The sequence below is a fragment of the Bremia lactucae genome, linkage group LG11 (assembly GCF_004359215.1).
Source record: "Bremia lactucae strain SF5 linkage group LG11, whole genome shotgun sequence".
NCBI classification, from domain to species: Eukaryota; Oomycota; class Peronosporomycetes; order Peronosporales; family Peronosporaceae; genus Bremia; species Bremia lactucae.
The window spans coordinates 1,853,611-1,869,849 of NC_090620.1; the positions used below are offsets into that span (position 1 = coordinate 1,853,611).

Here is a 16,239-nt window from a genome sequence, read left to right on the forward strand (position 1 = left end):
ACCGACTGGCCAGTTCCAGTCGATGTCAAGGGACTTAGAAAGTTCCTTGGTTTAGCGGCGTACTTGCACAAGTACTCTCGCAATTATGCAGAGATGACAGTTCATCTCTCTCGTCTCTTGAAAAAAGACGAGAAATGGTTATGGAACGCTGATTGTCAGCGTTCGTTTGAAGGTATCAAGCAAAGCTTGATGCAATCGCCCATCTTGGCGATTGCAGATCAAGACAGACTATTTAGTGTGGTCTGTGACGCCAGCGATTTCGCAATCGGCTGCGCGTTAATGCAATACGATACAGACGGCGCGGACCGCGTCGTCTGTTACCAATCGCGTCAGCTGCAACCAGCTGAACGCAATTATCCAGTGCATGACAAGGAACACCTTGCCATGAAATATGCACTGGCTAAATTTAGGGTCTATCTCCTAGGAGATAGACCGTTCATCGTATAAACGGACCATACATATCATTTTTTTAATAAGAAATATTTTTTTTGTAACGAACATTCCGCTGCCATTCATGTTATTGTTGGAGACGTTGATGATTCCGCAACGTATTTTCATAATTATTTCGGTAGTAGTATATTCACTCTAACTTATTCTAACTATGTATACATGGTTTCGGATATTGTTAAGAGAGGCAGTTTATGTGGGTCAACACTATAAACAACTACAACTAGGCTTATGAAATGGTTTGCTTTATTTATTTTAGTAAATTATATTATTTCTTAAAGTATCTTTTGGGCAGTATTCTTCTCATCAAGAATATAAGCTATATGAGGAAGATGTGACAAATTCGCGCATCGCGTAACCCGCTTCGTCGAAGGGTTTTAATCGCTTTCGAGGAAAATTATCACCATGATCAGCAGCAACTCTCTCTATACTTAAACAGAGGGTGGATGTGAGAATGTTGGAAGGCGATGCTGCAGCGGAGTTTCTGGGACTCGCAAGGAGTTTCGAAACGTCTTTTATTGTAATGGTCACGGAGCGGTGGTTACGGCGAAAGATGAAACGATCCAAGGTCGAGAGGTTTCAAGAAGTATGAGGTGCAAGAAACGCACAATGGACAGGTAATTCTGACAAGAAGAGAGTTAAAGCTTACATGCATAATATATTCACTTTGTCTTTTGCAAAATAGCACCCATGGAAATTCAATCTGACGTTCAACACCAAAAGGTTATGAGCCCAACGCCAAAGGATCAAGAAGGTCATGTCCAAGCGCCAGCCATTACCCAAGTCGACGACGACAGAGCCAGTACGGCTTCTGGCGCGGACGAGGGCATGGCCAGGCTGCTGGAACTGATAACGGACTTGAAAGGAGACATGGGAGCTCACCTTAATAGGCTTGAGGCCCGCCGAGTCGAGGATGATCAAGGTTCAGTCGTGTCAGCCGGTAGCAGCACCTTCCGTACGTATGCGGAAGCGCGCACCGGATTCGGCCGGAACATGACGATGGCCTCGCTCGAAGACGAAGTCATGCCTGGACCAGCGCGGCAACACGCAGCAGGACCAGGGCAACAAAGGCTGACTGGAGGGAGAGCCGGTGTAGGTCCAGTTCCTCAGGTGCCACGGGAATCGGCTTTCAGACCGGTTCCTACACCAGCGTATTTTGCTCCGCAAAGGCCCCTGCAGATCAGGGACCTAAAACTAGCGATCGAAAACTTCGATGGCAAGGAGGTTTGTCCAGGACTAAAGTCGGGATTCGCACCTTGGGGGAAGCGATTTCTACGCCAAGTTCGTATCGCCGAGGAACTTAGTGGGTGCATCTGGACCGAGGACATCAAAATGGATGTACTTGGTCGGTATTTGACAGGCAAGGCTGGTCAACATTTTCACAGTCAAGTGGATACAAGGTACACCGAAAATCCACAGATATGGTACTCGATGGACCGTATGAACCTCAAGTTTGGACCTAGGATCTCAAGGTCACAAGCTTTTAAACTGTTCACGTGTAAGAAAAAGGAGTCGATGTCGTGGAATGATCATATGCTCTATCTAATTGCGGTCAGCAACGCAGTCGGAGGCGCACAAGACCAAGTGCTTGAAAATATAGCCAAGTACGCATGCTTCGCAACCGACTTTCAAGGTGTGCTTCTCGCAAGGTACAATCCTCATCGAGAGGATTACTTACGGCAAGCTGAAGAGTTGGTGAATTTTGCCCAGTTAAATGACCCGGGTATTCGCATTGGGTCCAAGTCAACTGTGGCCGTCGTCAAAGGCACTGGAGGAGGTCGGCGCAGAAACGATAAAGAGAGAAAAGTCAAGAAGACTGGAGCTTGTTTCAAATGTGGAAAAGAAGGCCACTACAAACGTGAATGTACTAGTGAGCCTAATAACAACTTTACGTTAGCTGTCTCCGACGGCATTGACTCTACCAGCCAATGGATACTGGACAGCGGGTCAAGTCGACATTTGGTGACAAAGGCGTCACAGCTAATCGACGCAGTAAAATGCGACGAAGAGTGTTTGCTTCCTAATGGGGACAGCTTGCGTATGCAGCTCAAGGGTACGGCCGAGTTCGTGGTCAGTGTTGACGGCGAAATTCGCCGAGTCAAACTACTCGATGCGTACTACGCAGAAAAGCTACCGTTTTACATCATATCCTATGGCAAGATCGAGGAGCGATGGTTTGAACTTCGTTACGATGGACATAAGCGATCAGTGGTTCGGCGGCGTGATGGTTGCAAGATTTTTGATGTTGACAAAGACGACAGCAACGTGTTGCTAGTGAATGTTGTTGACACAATTGAGCACAAGGATTTTTTTACGGTTGCAGCAATTGCTGAGGCTGTCAACACGCCGATTTCGGACCTTCAGATGGGGAGTCTACTCGATTTTCACTTAAGATTTGGACACCTCGCCTATGATACAATCGAATTGATGGCGAGTGATCCATCGAGTGGAATAAGGCTAACAGACACCGAGCGACCCACTTGCTTAACGTGTGCGCAAGGTAAGCAGCGCCGCAACAAGCATTCGAAGAAAGACACGGGTGAGAATGCTCCTATCGATAGGGTGGGTGGTGTGATATGCAGCGATATCAAAGGTCCAATAACGCCGGTCGACAGGTCGGGAAACCGATATTTAATTAATTTTATCGACCACAAGAGTAACTACTGCCGGGTATTCCTCGCCAAGACGAAGGACAAGGCGACTAAGCATTTCGAAGACTTCATGGTCTACTTTGAAAAGCGATTCAACTGCAAGGTTCACTATCTCCGTACGGATGGAGGCGCCGAGTACAAAGTTGTTGACCCGTTTTGTAAGAATGTGGGTGTGCGTCGCCAGGTTTCAGAAGCTGACAACCAAGCATCCAACGGAAAAGCGGAAAGAATGCACCAGACATTGATGAACCTGGTGCGATCAATGATTTTCGGTTCAGGACTCCCGTTGAGCTTCTGGGGTGATGCTGCTGAGTACGCAGCCTACATACTCAACAGAAGCCCAACGCGGAGTAATGTGGGGCGTGCATCACCTATTGAGGTGCTTACAGGTATCAAACCCAGGCTAACTGATATTGTTATATTTGGATCGCCGTGTACCGCTATTCGGACACCAAAACACAAGGCGCTGGATAGACTGGAGAAGCAGGATTGATACTCGGGAAGAACGACGAAGTTAAAGGTTTTCGCGTGTTATTTACTAAGGATCGTGTGGTACGCACAACACAGCATGTGCAGAATATTAAGACGCTGAGTGAAGACGCAAATGCACAACTTCATCGTCTGACAGATGGCCAATCAGAACATGAAAGCTCATCAGCTAATTCCTCGATTTCGCTGGATGAGAACAGATCCAGTCCTGCTGATTTGGCGACTACAAGTGCAAGTCTAAAGTCTATCGAGACTGACGAATTCTTTGATACCCAACAGACCGATGTAGATCATCGGAAGGAGCCACGTGCCTGTACAAAGCCACAAAGGTCACGTGGTAAGCGCGGTGGGCAAGGGAGGCGGTCGAATACCAAGATAATCGCCGAGACACCACGCATGACAACGCGATACGGTGGTAATAAGATACCTCCACGTGAATTTGTTGGAGCAACTTACCGCGTGGATCCAAGTAATTGGAACATGGCTATGAAGAGTGACAAGCGCGTGGAATGGGAGCGCGCTGCAAGCGCTGAAATTGACTCGCTGGAAGCAAATGATACGTGGGAGTTGGTTCCACGAACTCAGGAGATGCGACCACTCCATACCAAGTGGGTCTTCAAAACGAAGACGGATGCCGATGGTAACATCGAGCGTTACAAGGCACGCATAGTAGCGTGTGGCAACGAGCAGTCGTTCGGCAAGGACTATACCCTGACTTTTGCCGCAGTAATGGATATGACGACCGGGAAAGTCATTTTGGCACTGGCTCAGATATGGGGAGTTCCAGCAAGACACGGAGACGTACCTAATGCGTACGTGAAGGCGTCTACGGAGCCGGACCTCAATATCTATTTGTACGTCCCGCAGGGAATGCAAATTAGCAAAGAAGAAACTCAGCGACTTGGTGTTGAAACCGCAGGTCAAGTGGTTCTTCAGCTCAAAAGAAGTCTATATGGGCTAAAGCAAGCCGGGAGACTATGGTCTCAGCTTCTACACTCAGAGCTACTTCGAGTTGGATTTGTGCAGTGTGTGAGCGACTCGTGCCTTTACTTTAAAGTAAATGGTGACGATAGAACGGTCGTGGGGGTATATGTCGACGATTTGCTGATTACAGGGACGTCTGAGGGGCGAGTGGAAGAAGTATTTGATCTCCTTGCAACGCTGCAGATAAAGAATCTGGGTGCTGTCAGCAAATTTCTGGGCATGAGAATCAGTTACTCGGATGAGTGTGGATACGAAATTGATCAAGAAGCTACTATCATCGAGATGCTGATAAAGTTTGGATTACAAGATGCGCACTCGGTGATGACGCCAATTGGACTTGATCACGACAATAATACGCACGAGGTGGATACACTACTACCTAAAGAGGGCGTGGTTGGATCTGCATCGGTGCAGAATTTCCAGTCGATTGTTGGATCGCTTTTATGTCTGGCTCGCTGTACGCGTCCGGATGTAGCATATGCCGTACATCGAGCAACTCGGCGAGCTCATGCGCCGACGACGAGCGATTGGCAGCTAGCCAAACGAATTGCTAGATACCTAAAGGGCACTAAAGATGTCAAGCTTCGCTTAGGACGACGAATAGGTACAGAAAGATCGATTGTACAACTCACTAGCACAAGTGATGCAGACTTCGCCGGTGATAAGAGCGATAGGAAGTCAGTGAGCGGTGCTATATTTCGTGTGGACGGTATGATGGTGGGTTGGACCTGTCGGAAGCAGACAACCGTCTCACTGTCAACAATGGAAGCTGAATTCACGTCTGCATCGCATGCTGGACAAGAACTACTAGGCCTACGTGAGCTTTTATCCGAGTTGGATTTTCTCGTGAAGTTACCCATGACAATGGAAATGGATATTCAAGCGGCCATCCGGCAGATGGAAAATGAAGAGAGCTCGGCACGCGCCAAGCATATTGATATCAAGCTCAAGTTTATTAAGGACTACGCTAAGAAGGGAATTATAAAACCCAGCTTTGTGTCAACTGAGGCGATGACAGCAGACATACTGACGAAGGCATTTAGCGCCACTCGCCTGCGGGCACTAATGGAGATGTGCTCATTGTACCGCAGCAAGATGGACTAAAACAAGGCGTGTAATCAGAAACACACGGCACCGTGAGGAAGGAGTGTTGGAAGGCGATGCTGCAGCGGAGTTTCTGGGACTCGCAAGGAGTTTCGAAACGTCTTTTATTGTAATGGTCACGGAGCGGTGGTTACGGCGAAAGATGAAACGATCCAAGGTCGAGAGGTTTCAAGAAGTATGAGGTGCAAGTAACGCACGATGGACAGGTAATTCTGACAAGAAGAGAGTTAAGGCTTACATGCATTATATATTCACTTTGTCTTTTGCAAAATAGCACCCATGGAAATTCAATCTGACGTTTAACACCAAAAGAGAAGTCAGATTCACAACCTGCCTCAAATCACCTCTTTTTATTTGATAACTATTGAACAACTCTCCTTTTACTTCCGCTAAGAGGGATTAACTGCGAAATGCCCCAATTTGCCTTATAAAACCAAACGAAACTACCAAAACGCCTACAAGCCGCGTGTCAATGGCTCGACAGAATGAAAAGGATTTTCAGCCTCTCGTTTGCCGCTTTTTTCATCTAAGCCCAAATCATGATGCGCAAGGTGACGTTTGAGCTCGGCCGGTGCGTCCGCGAGACCGGCCAAGCCCTCGACCGCCTTGGTCTGCGTGTGCTCAACGACAATTCCTTTAAAGAAAAGTGTAAGCCTTCGTGTCCTCCATACTCTGCAGCGATGCTAACCAAATGTCCGGAGCAGTCTCGCGCCACCGCCAAGTCATGGCACTCTATGACAAGCGGCCAAAGATTGCGCACGACGTCTGGGTCGCTCCAAATGCGACAATCGTAGGCGATGTGGAGATTTGCAACGACGCTTCAGTGTTTTACAACGTCGTCATTCGTGGGGACTTGAATCAAGTCCGCATTGGCAATCGCACGAACGTCCAGGACCGTACAGTCATCCACACGGCTAGCTCCACCAGCCCTGGGTTGGCCCCAGGTGCTAATATCGGCAACGACGTCACCATTGGACACGGCTGTACGCTCTATTCCTGCACGATTGAGCACAATGCGCTCATTGGCATGGGCGCCATTATCCTCGACGGTGCTCTAGTCGAGTCGAATACTATTGTTGCCGCTGGTAGCGTTGTTCCTCCTGGACGTCGCATTCCGTCTGGGCAGTTATGGGCCGGAAATCCGGCAAAGTACGTGCGTGAGTTGTCCGACGATGAGGTCGCTGATATCACAAAACAAGCGAGCGAATACAAAAGGATTGCGAGTACCCATAGCGACGAGTTTTTGCCGTACGGCACAGCATATTTGGATGCGGAAAGGATTAAAGCTGCTGGTGGGCACCTGTAAATGCGGTCTCTAGGTATTAAACGCTGGATTTTGAACAATTGGCTTTGAGCACGCATACATTGTTTTTGTTGTTCGATTCAATAGTGTACAATCTCTAGTACTCGAGCTCTCAATTGTGCTCCATTCATTCACTTTTGCAACGACGCTTACGCATCCTCGGAGGGCAAGCGACGACGTTTTGGCTGTCGTGGACTTCGTTTCTTAAAACGAATAGTCTCCATTGTTGTATCAGGCATCGCTTCCTGCCGACTTGACGCGGTGAACGGTGCTGCAGCGTCAAGATTCACGCCCTTGTAGGTGCCTCCATACGGATTATATGCGTCCAATGCATTGTCCCCTTGTGACAACGCATCCATTGCATCCAGACGCGCTTGTTCCTTGCGAAGCTGCTCGTTTTCTGCCTCTGCGACTCGCGTTGCCACATCTTGTTGCGTCTCGTCAATCTCTCGAATCGCCACAGTGGTCCACTCCCCCATCCCAGTCGTCTCATCAATTGCGACACTTGAACGCCTTGCTTCTCCTGTTGCTTCTCGATTATTGCGCCATTGCTCCACCAGAGTCTTGGCCGCTTCGAGTGTCACGGTTTGTGGCAATGGAATCCGCAAGCGATCTGCTACGACTTTATGCTCCACTGTAGGCTTTAAATTCTCGCCAGAAAATGTCGTAGAGGCTGGTTTCTGAAGTAAATACATGACTGTAAAGCGTCGAAAGCTTTGCGTCGTATTTGGAATCGTTTGGACCGTGACATGCTCAACAAGAGCATCAATCCACTCCTCCACGTCTTCGACCCAGATTTGACACGCACTTCCTGTTCCAAGCTGCTCGCTGTGCTTCCTGCCGTCCAAGTAGACGCTTCCTCGAACCGCATAAACCCCTTGGTCGTTCTCGTCTTCTTTAATGGGCACTTGAATCTCTACAGGCGGATATTCGTGCTCGCGATGTGGTACTTGATGTGAAAGTGTTGCATAACTGTGTGAAGATGGTTTTGTTGCACCAAGCAGTGGTGGTCGAGCAATAGGACGAGGCTGGTCTTGATCGCGACGAGGTGGAGGCGGTGGCGTCTTCTGTTTAAGACGATTGGGCGCACGAAGGTTTGCCATATCCTGTGCATACTTGGCCTGGGCCGCCTTTTCGATCGCTTCGAGCTGATCATGAAGCTCTCGCTGTGATTTATTCGCATCTGATTTAGCTTGACGCTTGAGCTTGAGTGTCTCCTCAACCTTTTCTTTGTGTTTGCGGCCGTGCTCGTGGTGCTTGATACTCTACAAATCGTCAATTAAATCTCAAGAAAGGTCCAAAGGCGGTTCTAAACAAGACATACGCACCGGCTTGTCGCTCTGCATCCATACATTGCAATACTTGCAGTAGTGGCGCTCCTTAGACACCCAATAGTCCACCATGGCTCCTGCCCGCAAGGAACAGGAAACCCTCTTGATTAGAATTCTTCAAAACTTTAAACAAGAATAGAACCACCAATTTTAACATTTTCGAAAAAGTCCTAGATTTGAAAATAAGGTGGAATACATACAATCCACGTGGTCCACAGGAATGTGCAATGATTGGCCTCACGTTGCCGACGACATCCTTGCTAATTTGGCAACAGTCGCGATTCTCTAAAAGCAGCAGCAACAATGGCAACCAAGCGTGGTACGTGCTACTGCACCACCCACGCATGATTTTTTTAAGCTGGGGCAAGGATTTACTTTATTATCTCTATGCGAAATTGACCACATTTAGGACGTGGCGGTGCCTCTGGCAACAAATTTCGTATGACCTTGGGTCTTCCCGTCGGCGCCGTGATGAACTGTGCTGACAATTCTGGCGCCAAGAACTTGTACATCATCGCAGTGTGTGGTATCAAGGGTCGTCTGAACCGATTGCCCGCCGCTGGTGTTGGCGACATGGTACTGGCGACTGTCAAGAAGGGTAAGCCTGACCTTCGTAAGAAGGTCATGCCTGCGGTAGTCATTCGACAGCGCAAGTCCTGGCGTCGTAAAGATGGAGTGTTTCTTTACTTTGAAGACAATGCCGGGGTGATTGTAAATCCCAAGGGCGAAATGAAGGGCTCTGCGATTACTGGACCCGTGGGGAAAGAGTGTGCCGACCTGTGGCCACGTATTGCCTCCAACGCTGGCTCCATTGTCTAAATTTCAGAGTTACTAAATTCACTCTTTGAGGACTTACAGAGAACCCACGAATAACGATGAAATTTGTTGTTGCTAATGTATTTGCTTCATGGTAAAAGCTCATGCTTTTTTCTTCGCGTGCTTTTATAAAAAGTTTCTTAGAGCAAACATCTAATCGTACCTAATCAAACAATCGCAATAACAACAAAATTTAAATTAATGTTACTTTTAGTCCGATGGTCTGGGTTGAAATTCCTATACATTTAGGGAATTCCTAAACTCACCCTCGCTTTTTCCTAAGCTCACCCCATCCATTTTTAAGTTAATTAAATGTCATAATTAAAGCTCATCTCATTTCAGTAAATATCTTCAAAACCTCCGTGCACGATCAGCAACGTTGAAATTTCCGCGCACGACTAGCAACATCAAAATTGTACCGTCAATCATATACTTTTTAAACTTGTTGATATGTTTAATGAGATGTGATACACAACAATTACGATACTTGATTGGCTAAAAAATGAATGGGGTAGGGTGAGTTCAGGAATTCCTTACATTTACATTTATTGGCAAATGATTTTCTTTGTTTAGTAGCTGGTTACAATGATAATGTGTGCTGAAAAATAACTTCTGGCTTTTCACTATCAGACTAAGAAAGCTGTGCTTGCGTCTGTCAAAGACATTGGAGCTAAATTGGCACAATCTGGGACGGCGAGGTAACAAAAGGCTCCTTACACCACCCGCAATCAATTTTGCGGCTAATATCTTGACATGAAGCGGCGACAACCAGCTCGAAAATTCTATTCAAGGAATGATTCCGTACACGTTCCGCGGAATGAACTAACATCAAGATCGAAATATGAAGCTTGAATGCCGTCCATTAGCTAAATGGTAAATCTTTCAGTCATCACAGACTGCCACTGGCGTCCAGACACATTTAACCACAAAGTTGTTGCAAGCACCTGCACGAACTCGCTACGCAGCACTTTATTTTCCTTGGTGACAAAGCTCCAGCTTCAACATCACGAGTTAGCACCTACTGAAGTAAAGGCTTCGAAGGTATGACAATCTCGAAAAAAAAAGAGCCTTTTAGTCTCCCAGAATTTTTTTGTCCTCTTCTTCGTAAATTTCTTTAATACTTCCTATCACGTGGTCGCGCTATCGGTCGCAAAATACAATTTGAATCAAAAGATGGCCTGACACTGTCATGATAGATGGAAAAAACATTTTAAGACTACAGTTTTAAACACATTTCGCAAGATATCTAAGACACGCAACACACATCATCAGCGAGTATAAATCACTTTGGTTGCATGAATACACCACTAAAATACGGCACAATCCTGCTACAACGCGACTAATAGACATACGAGACAAAACAGGCCTTAGACGCCCACGTCAAGCAAAGACGGGAGCGACGAAATTCTCGACGTGTAGCCACCCTCGTCAAACACATCGTCGTGTTTTTCAAACATCACCTCATCCTTACATTGCAACAAACTCTCGTCTGTCGAATTCATCGACAGGTTTGTTGTCAAAGACGTTGAATCAAATGCTATTTCTGCCAGTGCAGCAGCTGTTGGAGAGGGATGCGAGACGCACGAATCCCATTCCGTCGCTTGTTGTGGTCGCTTGTAAACTCGCGCGATTTCACCCAGCGGTGCACTCAATATCAAATCCGACGATTCCATTCCCGTTGTCAATGGCATCGTTTCGTCCTCACAAACGTCGTGAAGCATACCAAAAAGCAGCTCGTCTAGCTCAGACGGAGCCGGTGCAGGGGGTGCTGAGTCTTCCAACAACTCGTCACGGATCGAACAACTGCCATTGTCATCACTCCGTACGCCCCAAGCTTCGACCAAGTCCGATTTCGAGTGGTCTGTTGTTCTACAACTGTAATCGTCTGGTAACGACAGCGCCGGAAAGCTATTATCGCTGCAAGTATCCATTCCCATTGGATCGAGAATGTTATCAATCACAGCTTGAGCTCGCGTCACTCCATCCTGATAGGAGTACGCATACGCATACAAATCAAGATTGTCGACACTTGACACAGCGTCTGGTGAAAGTGATCCCAGGCCTTCGTCTTGAATGACTGGCGAATCAAGAAAATCACACACATGAGCGAGGTATTCAACCATTGGAGACTCGGCAGAAGTCACTGGGCTAGCATCCATCGACATATCCTCAACAGCACAAACAGAAGCTTCCGACAATCCAGCTTCATCAATGGTAGACCATACTGGCTGGTTTGTCGCTAATCGACTCGACTTGACTTTATTAGCCTTCTTTTTCAACTTGGACCGCTTGCTTGACTCGTCTTCACAGACTCCACGCGCACGATTCGCTTGAGTTTTCAGCGACGAATGCCAGTGGTTCTTGACTGCATTGTCCGTTCTACCAGGCAATTGGGACGTAATCTTGGCCCAGCAATTGCCAAATTGTGCCTGCATAGTCACAATTATAGCATTCTCTTCGTCCGTCCATGGCGTCTTTTTAATTAAAGGATTCAATTGATTGTGCCATCTACAAGTACAAGCACAGGCAATCAGTATCAAGATCGGCCAAAGTGCGAGAAGCATTTGCAAACACGTACCGTTCACGGCACTGCTTGCCGTTTCGACCAGCCAAATACGACGCAATCACGGCCCACTTGCTTGCGCCATACTTCTTCACCAATTGAAACATTTGCGCGTCTTCTTCAGGCGCCCACGGCCGCTTTACGACAGTATCAAGGCTCTGTAATTTATTCCAGCGCTTGCTGCACTCTTCTGGAGACCGCCGCTCGAGATGTTCAGCAATGGTTTTCCATTTCTTGCCTCCATACTTGCACACGCCATCCCGTAGCAACGAGTCCTGTAGGATCAAACATAATTGTTAGTTTCACGTTCGATCACAAACAGCAAACAGCATGCATTCGCTTTACTTCGTCCAAAGTCCATTTCAATCCTTCAGTCCGAGGTCGAGTGATCGTAGTCATCATTGGTTTTGCCCTACAAAAGAACAAAAATCAATTCGTCAATCGAGTCCAATAGTCCACGACTTCACGCACTTTCGAGAGCCCTTCTTGCGCTGGTACGGACTGTAACGCAGCTCCATTAAAATAGACTTCAAGTCGTCACGAGCGCAGATTGATTTATGGTGACAAGACCTCTCGGAGCTTTCGCCGCGACATGACGACTATATGTCTAGTTTTGAATCTGAGACCTGCATCCCACATCTCGACCTCAATGTACTTAAGCGAGAACCCCTGAATGCCTCCACGACTTTTCTGTATCAGAGCGTCGTGTCCCGCTCGCAAAAGCACTCACAAAGATTCGGACGTCGCCTCCCACATGACCATCAAATTAATCGATAAAAACAGTTTTCAAGTGCGTCAACAAGAGCTTTAATAGCGAATCGAAAGGCCCGTCAAAAGTGGATGCCCCGTGACAATCAGCTCGTCACGAGAGTGGCACGTGAGAAAGCGAGCCGTGATCTTCAACATACAAACATATTGTCTCGTATAAATCAGCCACGATGTCATTGAAAATAGCTAGAATCAAAGACATACCTGCGTGCAGCCCCATAGCACGAGCGATTGCAATTCGCCCGCATTATCAACAAACAATCCCAACGCATTCTCCGAGATCTTCCGACAAAACGACATATCGAGCGTACTTAGACTCGTTGCACAGTGCTTCAGCAACGCCATCATTGCGGCATCAGTCGCTTCCTATGCATTCAAATAATAATCGACTTGTAATTTATACCTTTTACGCAAGAATACGTCACGAGTACGAGCCGTACCGAAACACTTGACAGATCGAGCTGTTGCAAGTAATTCTTGGCCCCAAAGCAAATGTGTTCAATCCCTACGTCCGTCAAGCCAATACAGCAGCGCATGTTTACATGACGAAGCGCGTGCTCGTGCGTACGAACGGATTCGAAACAGTCGTCCGTGAGCAATGGCAAATCCGATACATTCAAGACTGTTAAGCCACGACACGCGTCGAGAATCCCCTTGACAGCGACGTTACTTAATTGCGAGCATCGCGCGATCGATATCTCTTGCAAATCCGGCAAACTTTCGGTTAAAGACACCATACCAGCGTCCGTTAATCGTTCCATCTGCGTGAATTGCAGCTTGCGTAGCTGTTTCATGCCCTTGAGCGCTTGAATACTCTCGTCACCAATCTGAGGACACTCGGACAGCGTCAACGAGTGCAAACGCGCGAGTTGGCTAAACGAATCAATTGCGCGCTTGGTGATGCGCTGATTGCACGAAATCTCGAACGAATCGAGCGACGGCGCACAGCGGTGAACAAGGGTTTCGCACCCAGCATCTGAGAGGCGATAACAGCCCTGGACCTGGAGCTGTTCGACGGATTTTAATGCATCTCCGAGCTCTGTAATCACGTTGTCCGAGACACAGCGTCCACAGAGACCGAGGCGGAGGACGGTTAGACTCGCACACGCTTTAAGTCCACGCATGAGCGTCTCTTCGTCAATATTTGAGCAATCGGGAAGGTCAATCTCGGTGACACCAGGAAAGATAAACAGAGGAACCACCTCGGGCGTGAGCCGACGAAGCTTGACCACAGCGCGAGCCACTTGGTGACGCGCTGTCGCGTCGATATATTCAAGAGAAGGCAGCTGCTCGATGTGTTGAGCCACAGTCTGTAGCGCCAAATCCCGTAGACGTTGTACGACGTGGTCGGCTTGCAAGACGGAAGAACGGGCTGCGCGTTTGGGCGTCCACACGAGCGGCTGTGGCTCTGCTGCGGGCGGACGTTGCAATCGCGCATCTTGTGCGGCCTGGCGATTGTTTTGGAGCTGTCGGATCGTGGCATAATAGCCTGGCCACGATTCGTCTTCGTCCGCTAAAGGAGACGCGGCTACTTCTCCCGTGGCGAAGAAAAGTGCGCGTTCTCTAGAGACGACGGCGCGGCCGCGACCTCCGGCGTCGTTGACCACGTTGCTTTCGTCATGAAGCGGAGGCGTGGGAGAGGGCGAGCGAGAAGGCGAGCGAGAAGGCGCGCGGGGCGGCGATGGGGAGCTGGAGCGAGTCTTCCGTTTCATGAAGTTTTATTGCGAGGAACCTTTGGATGGCCACAGGACTCGGGACGAGGTTTTAGAGGATTAAGCGCCTAAAATAAGCTAAGGCCTCGTCGCGACTGATGCGGCTCAAATCAGAGCGCTTTTTTATGTGGTACACACGAACCATTTGGTAATCAATTGCTTGCGAAGGAGTGACGAACGAAAGAACATGTCAACGAATTATTGCAATTTGTCTTATAATGTATATATACTGAACAATTTGTGCAATGGAATTGTCCCTTTCTCTTGCACTGGAGCTGGTTAAGAGGCTAATATTTGTGAAGTCGTTGCTAATTTGTAACACCCTCGTATTTTGTAAGAAAGTCTTATTGCTTCTGCAAACTCTTTTTTACAATTTAATGGACAGCACTATTTAATAGATTAATTTTTGTCAACGGGCCTTGTGACACGAAATTGGAGATACTGAAGATTGAAAGGTTTATTACGGGAAAGGCTCGATTAAAGATGTTGCACTCAACCAGGACATTTGCGTTTTGTGGATTGTACGGCTGTTGGGATGTACTATGTGGAATGTTCATTAGCGTTTTTTAAGAGGTAGTCAGGCCTGATTATCTGACGGTTTTCTAGAGTGCCGGATTTGCGTGTGTCTTTAGTAAGTCAGCTTGTGTGAGCTATTTGGTGAACCGTTGTTGCAATACATTTATTATTTGGGTAAGATACCCTTTTGTTCTATTTAAAATAGTTAATTATTATGTTTTGTATGGTAGCATTTGTGGCAGCCTGGTGGCCGAAATGTATTTAGTCAGGGTAAAGTTTTAGATTTAAATAATTACATAACATTCAGTTTTTTTCTGATATTGAAGCGTCTAGTGTCTTCCTTAGGCTTGCGCTTTGATCTATGAAAGAAAGAAGTTGTTCAGAGCTGCTTCGCTCCTTATGTCAGAGCAAGACTTTTAGCTGAGAGAGTCACTTAGTTTTATAGAACTAATAGGTTCAACCAACTTGGGGAGTTGTAAAAGCTCGTAGAGTTTAATGAATCCTAGTTCAAGAGATTCGGGGGCTCATTCAACCAAGTGGCAACTAGTGTCCGAGAGTATATTTTTTAGAAAGGCTTCTTTCTCTAACAAATCAGTGCACAAGCCCTAGGATCAAAAGGGGGACTGTACCTTATTTGATTATTTAACCTAAAACTTTATTCTAACTAAACTAAAAGCGCGTGATCTGTATATATCACAAACGGCTAAGAGCCAAGCAGTTGCAGTCTGAATTTGACAAGAGCATACTTCATTGCAAGTAACTCTTTGTCATGAAGTGAGAAGTTATTTACCACAGCTTTAAGCTGTCTAGACTCGAACGTAATTACACGTTCTCGCCCGTCAGGATATGTTGTAACAGAGCATTGTCTATAGCAAACTTTGATGCGTCACAGACGATTCGAAAGGCCAATTTGAATTTGGCAGAGCCAAAATCGGGGCATGGATAAGACTATCCTTAACTGCTTTCAAGAGCACCATTTTCGGTGCTAGTCCAGCACGGAGATTGGATAATGGCCTAGCCGGATCAGCGTAATTCTCGCTATATTAATGCAAGTAGTTGGCGAGGCCCAACCACTTACGTAAATCCTTTTGGTTCTTAGGAGCCGGCCAATCAACTATGGCTTTCAACTTAGTGGATCCGCTCTAAGGCCCCGCTTCCCAATGAAACACCCAATAAAGGAATTTCTCCTGCGCCAAAAATGCATTTAGATGCATTGGCATACAATTTTTATGTACGCATGCACTCGAGCACTGCTCGCAAATGGTCTATGTGGTTCACCACAACCTGCTCCGCACAACTATGGAAAAAAATGTCATTAAAATAAGATTGAGCATAACCTTGATGAAAGCGAAACAGTTGCGTTCTGAGACGTCCGAAATAAAAGGATGGATGCGTAGGCATCCTACGAGGTAGCTTGATTGTAACGGGGTGTATCGTTACATGAAATTAACACTTGAAGGTTGTTAATTAATATATTATCTAAAAGGTAGATAATATTTGGAGGATATTACTTTATATAGTAATATCCTGAATTCTTATCCATAAATAGGTATAG

General features: G+C 46.9%; 4 protein-coding genes across 4 annotated transcripts; 2 read left to right on the forward strand and 2 right to left on the reverse strand.

The window, feature by feature from the left end:
* Positions 1 to 6,366: 6,366 nt before the first annotated feature.
* CCR75_006739 (uncharacterized protein) lies at positions 6,367 to 6,981 on the forward strand (the record flags this gene model as incomplete). Its single annotated transcript, XM_067964807.1, has 1 exon — positions 6,367 to 6,981. The coding sequence occupies one exon, from the start codon at positions 6,367 to 6,369 to the stop codon at positions 6,979 to 6,981; it is 615 nt and encodes a 204-aa protein (XP_067817737.1).
* CCR75_006738 (uncharacterized protein) lies at positions 6,979 to 8,655 on the reverse strand (the record flags this gene model as incomplete). The annotated part of the gene is made up of 3 exons (XM_067964806.1): positions 6,979 to 8,243; positions 8,307 to 8,424; positions 8,510 to 8,655. 3 exons carry the CDS (start codon positions 8,653 to 8,655, stop codon positions 7,128 to 7,130), a joined length of 1,380 nt encoding a protein of 459 aa, XP_067817738.1. The 3' UTR covers positions 6,979 to 7,127.
* On the forward strand, positions 8,601 to 9,344 carry CCR75_006737 (uncharacterized protein). The gene is made up of 2 exons (XM_067964805.1): positions 8,601 to 8,628; positions 8,719 to 9,344. Exons 1-2 carry the CDS (start codon positions 8,613 to 8,615, stop codon positions 9,126 to 9,128), a joined length of 426 nt encoding a protein of 141 aa, XP_067817739.1. The 5' UTR covers positions 8,601 to 8,612; the 3' UTR covers positions 9,129 to 9,344.
* An 885-nt stretch (positions 9,345 to 10,229) lies between these two features.
* On the reverse strand, positions 10,230 to 14,247 carry CCR75_006736 (uncharacterized protein). Its single transcript, XM_067964804.1, has 7 exons — positions 12,897 to 14,247; positions 12,661 to 12,822; positions 12,160 to 12,585; positions 12,034 to 12,100; positions 11,704 to 11,963; positions 10,309 to 11,633; positions 10,230 to 10,265 (listed from the first exon to the last, which is right to left on the reverse strand). Exons 1-3 carry the CDS (start codon positions 14,166 to 14,168, stop codon positions 12,496 to 12,498), a joined length of 1,524 nt encoding a protein of 507 aa, XP_067817740.1. The 5' UTR covers positions 14,169 to 14,247; the 3' UTR covers positions 10,230 to 10,265; positions 10,309 to 11,633; positions 11,704 to 11,963; positions 12,034 to 12,100; positions 12,160 to 12,495.
* Between the last annotated feature and the right edge of the window lie 1,992 nt (positions 14,248 to 16,239).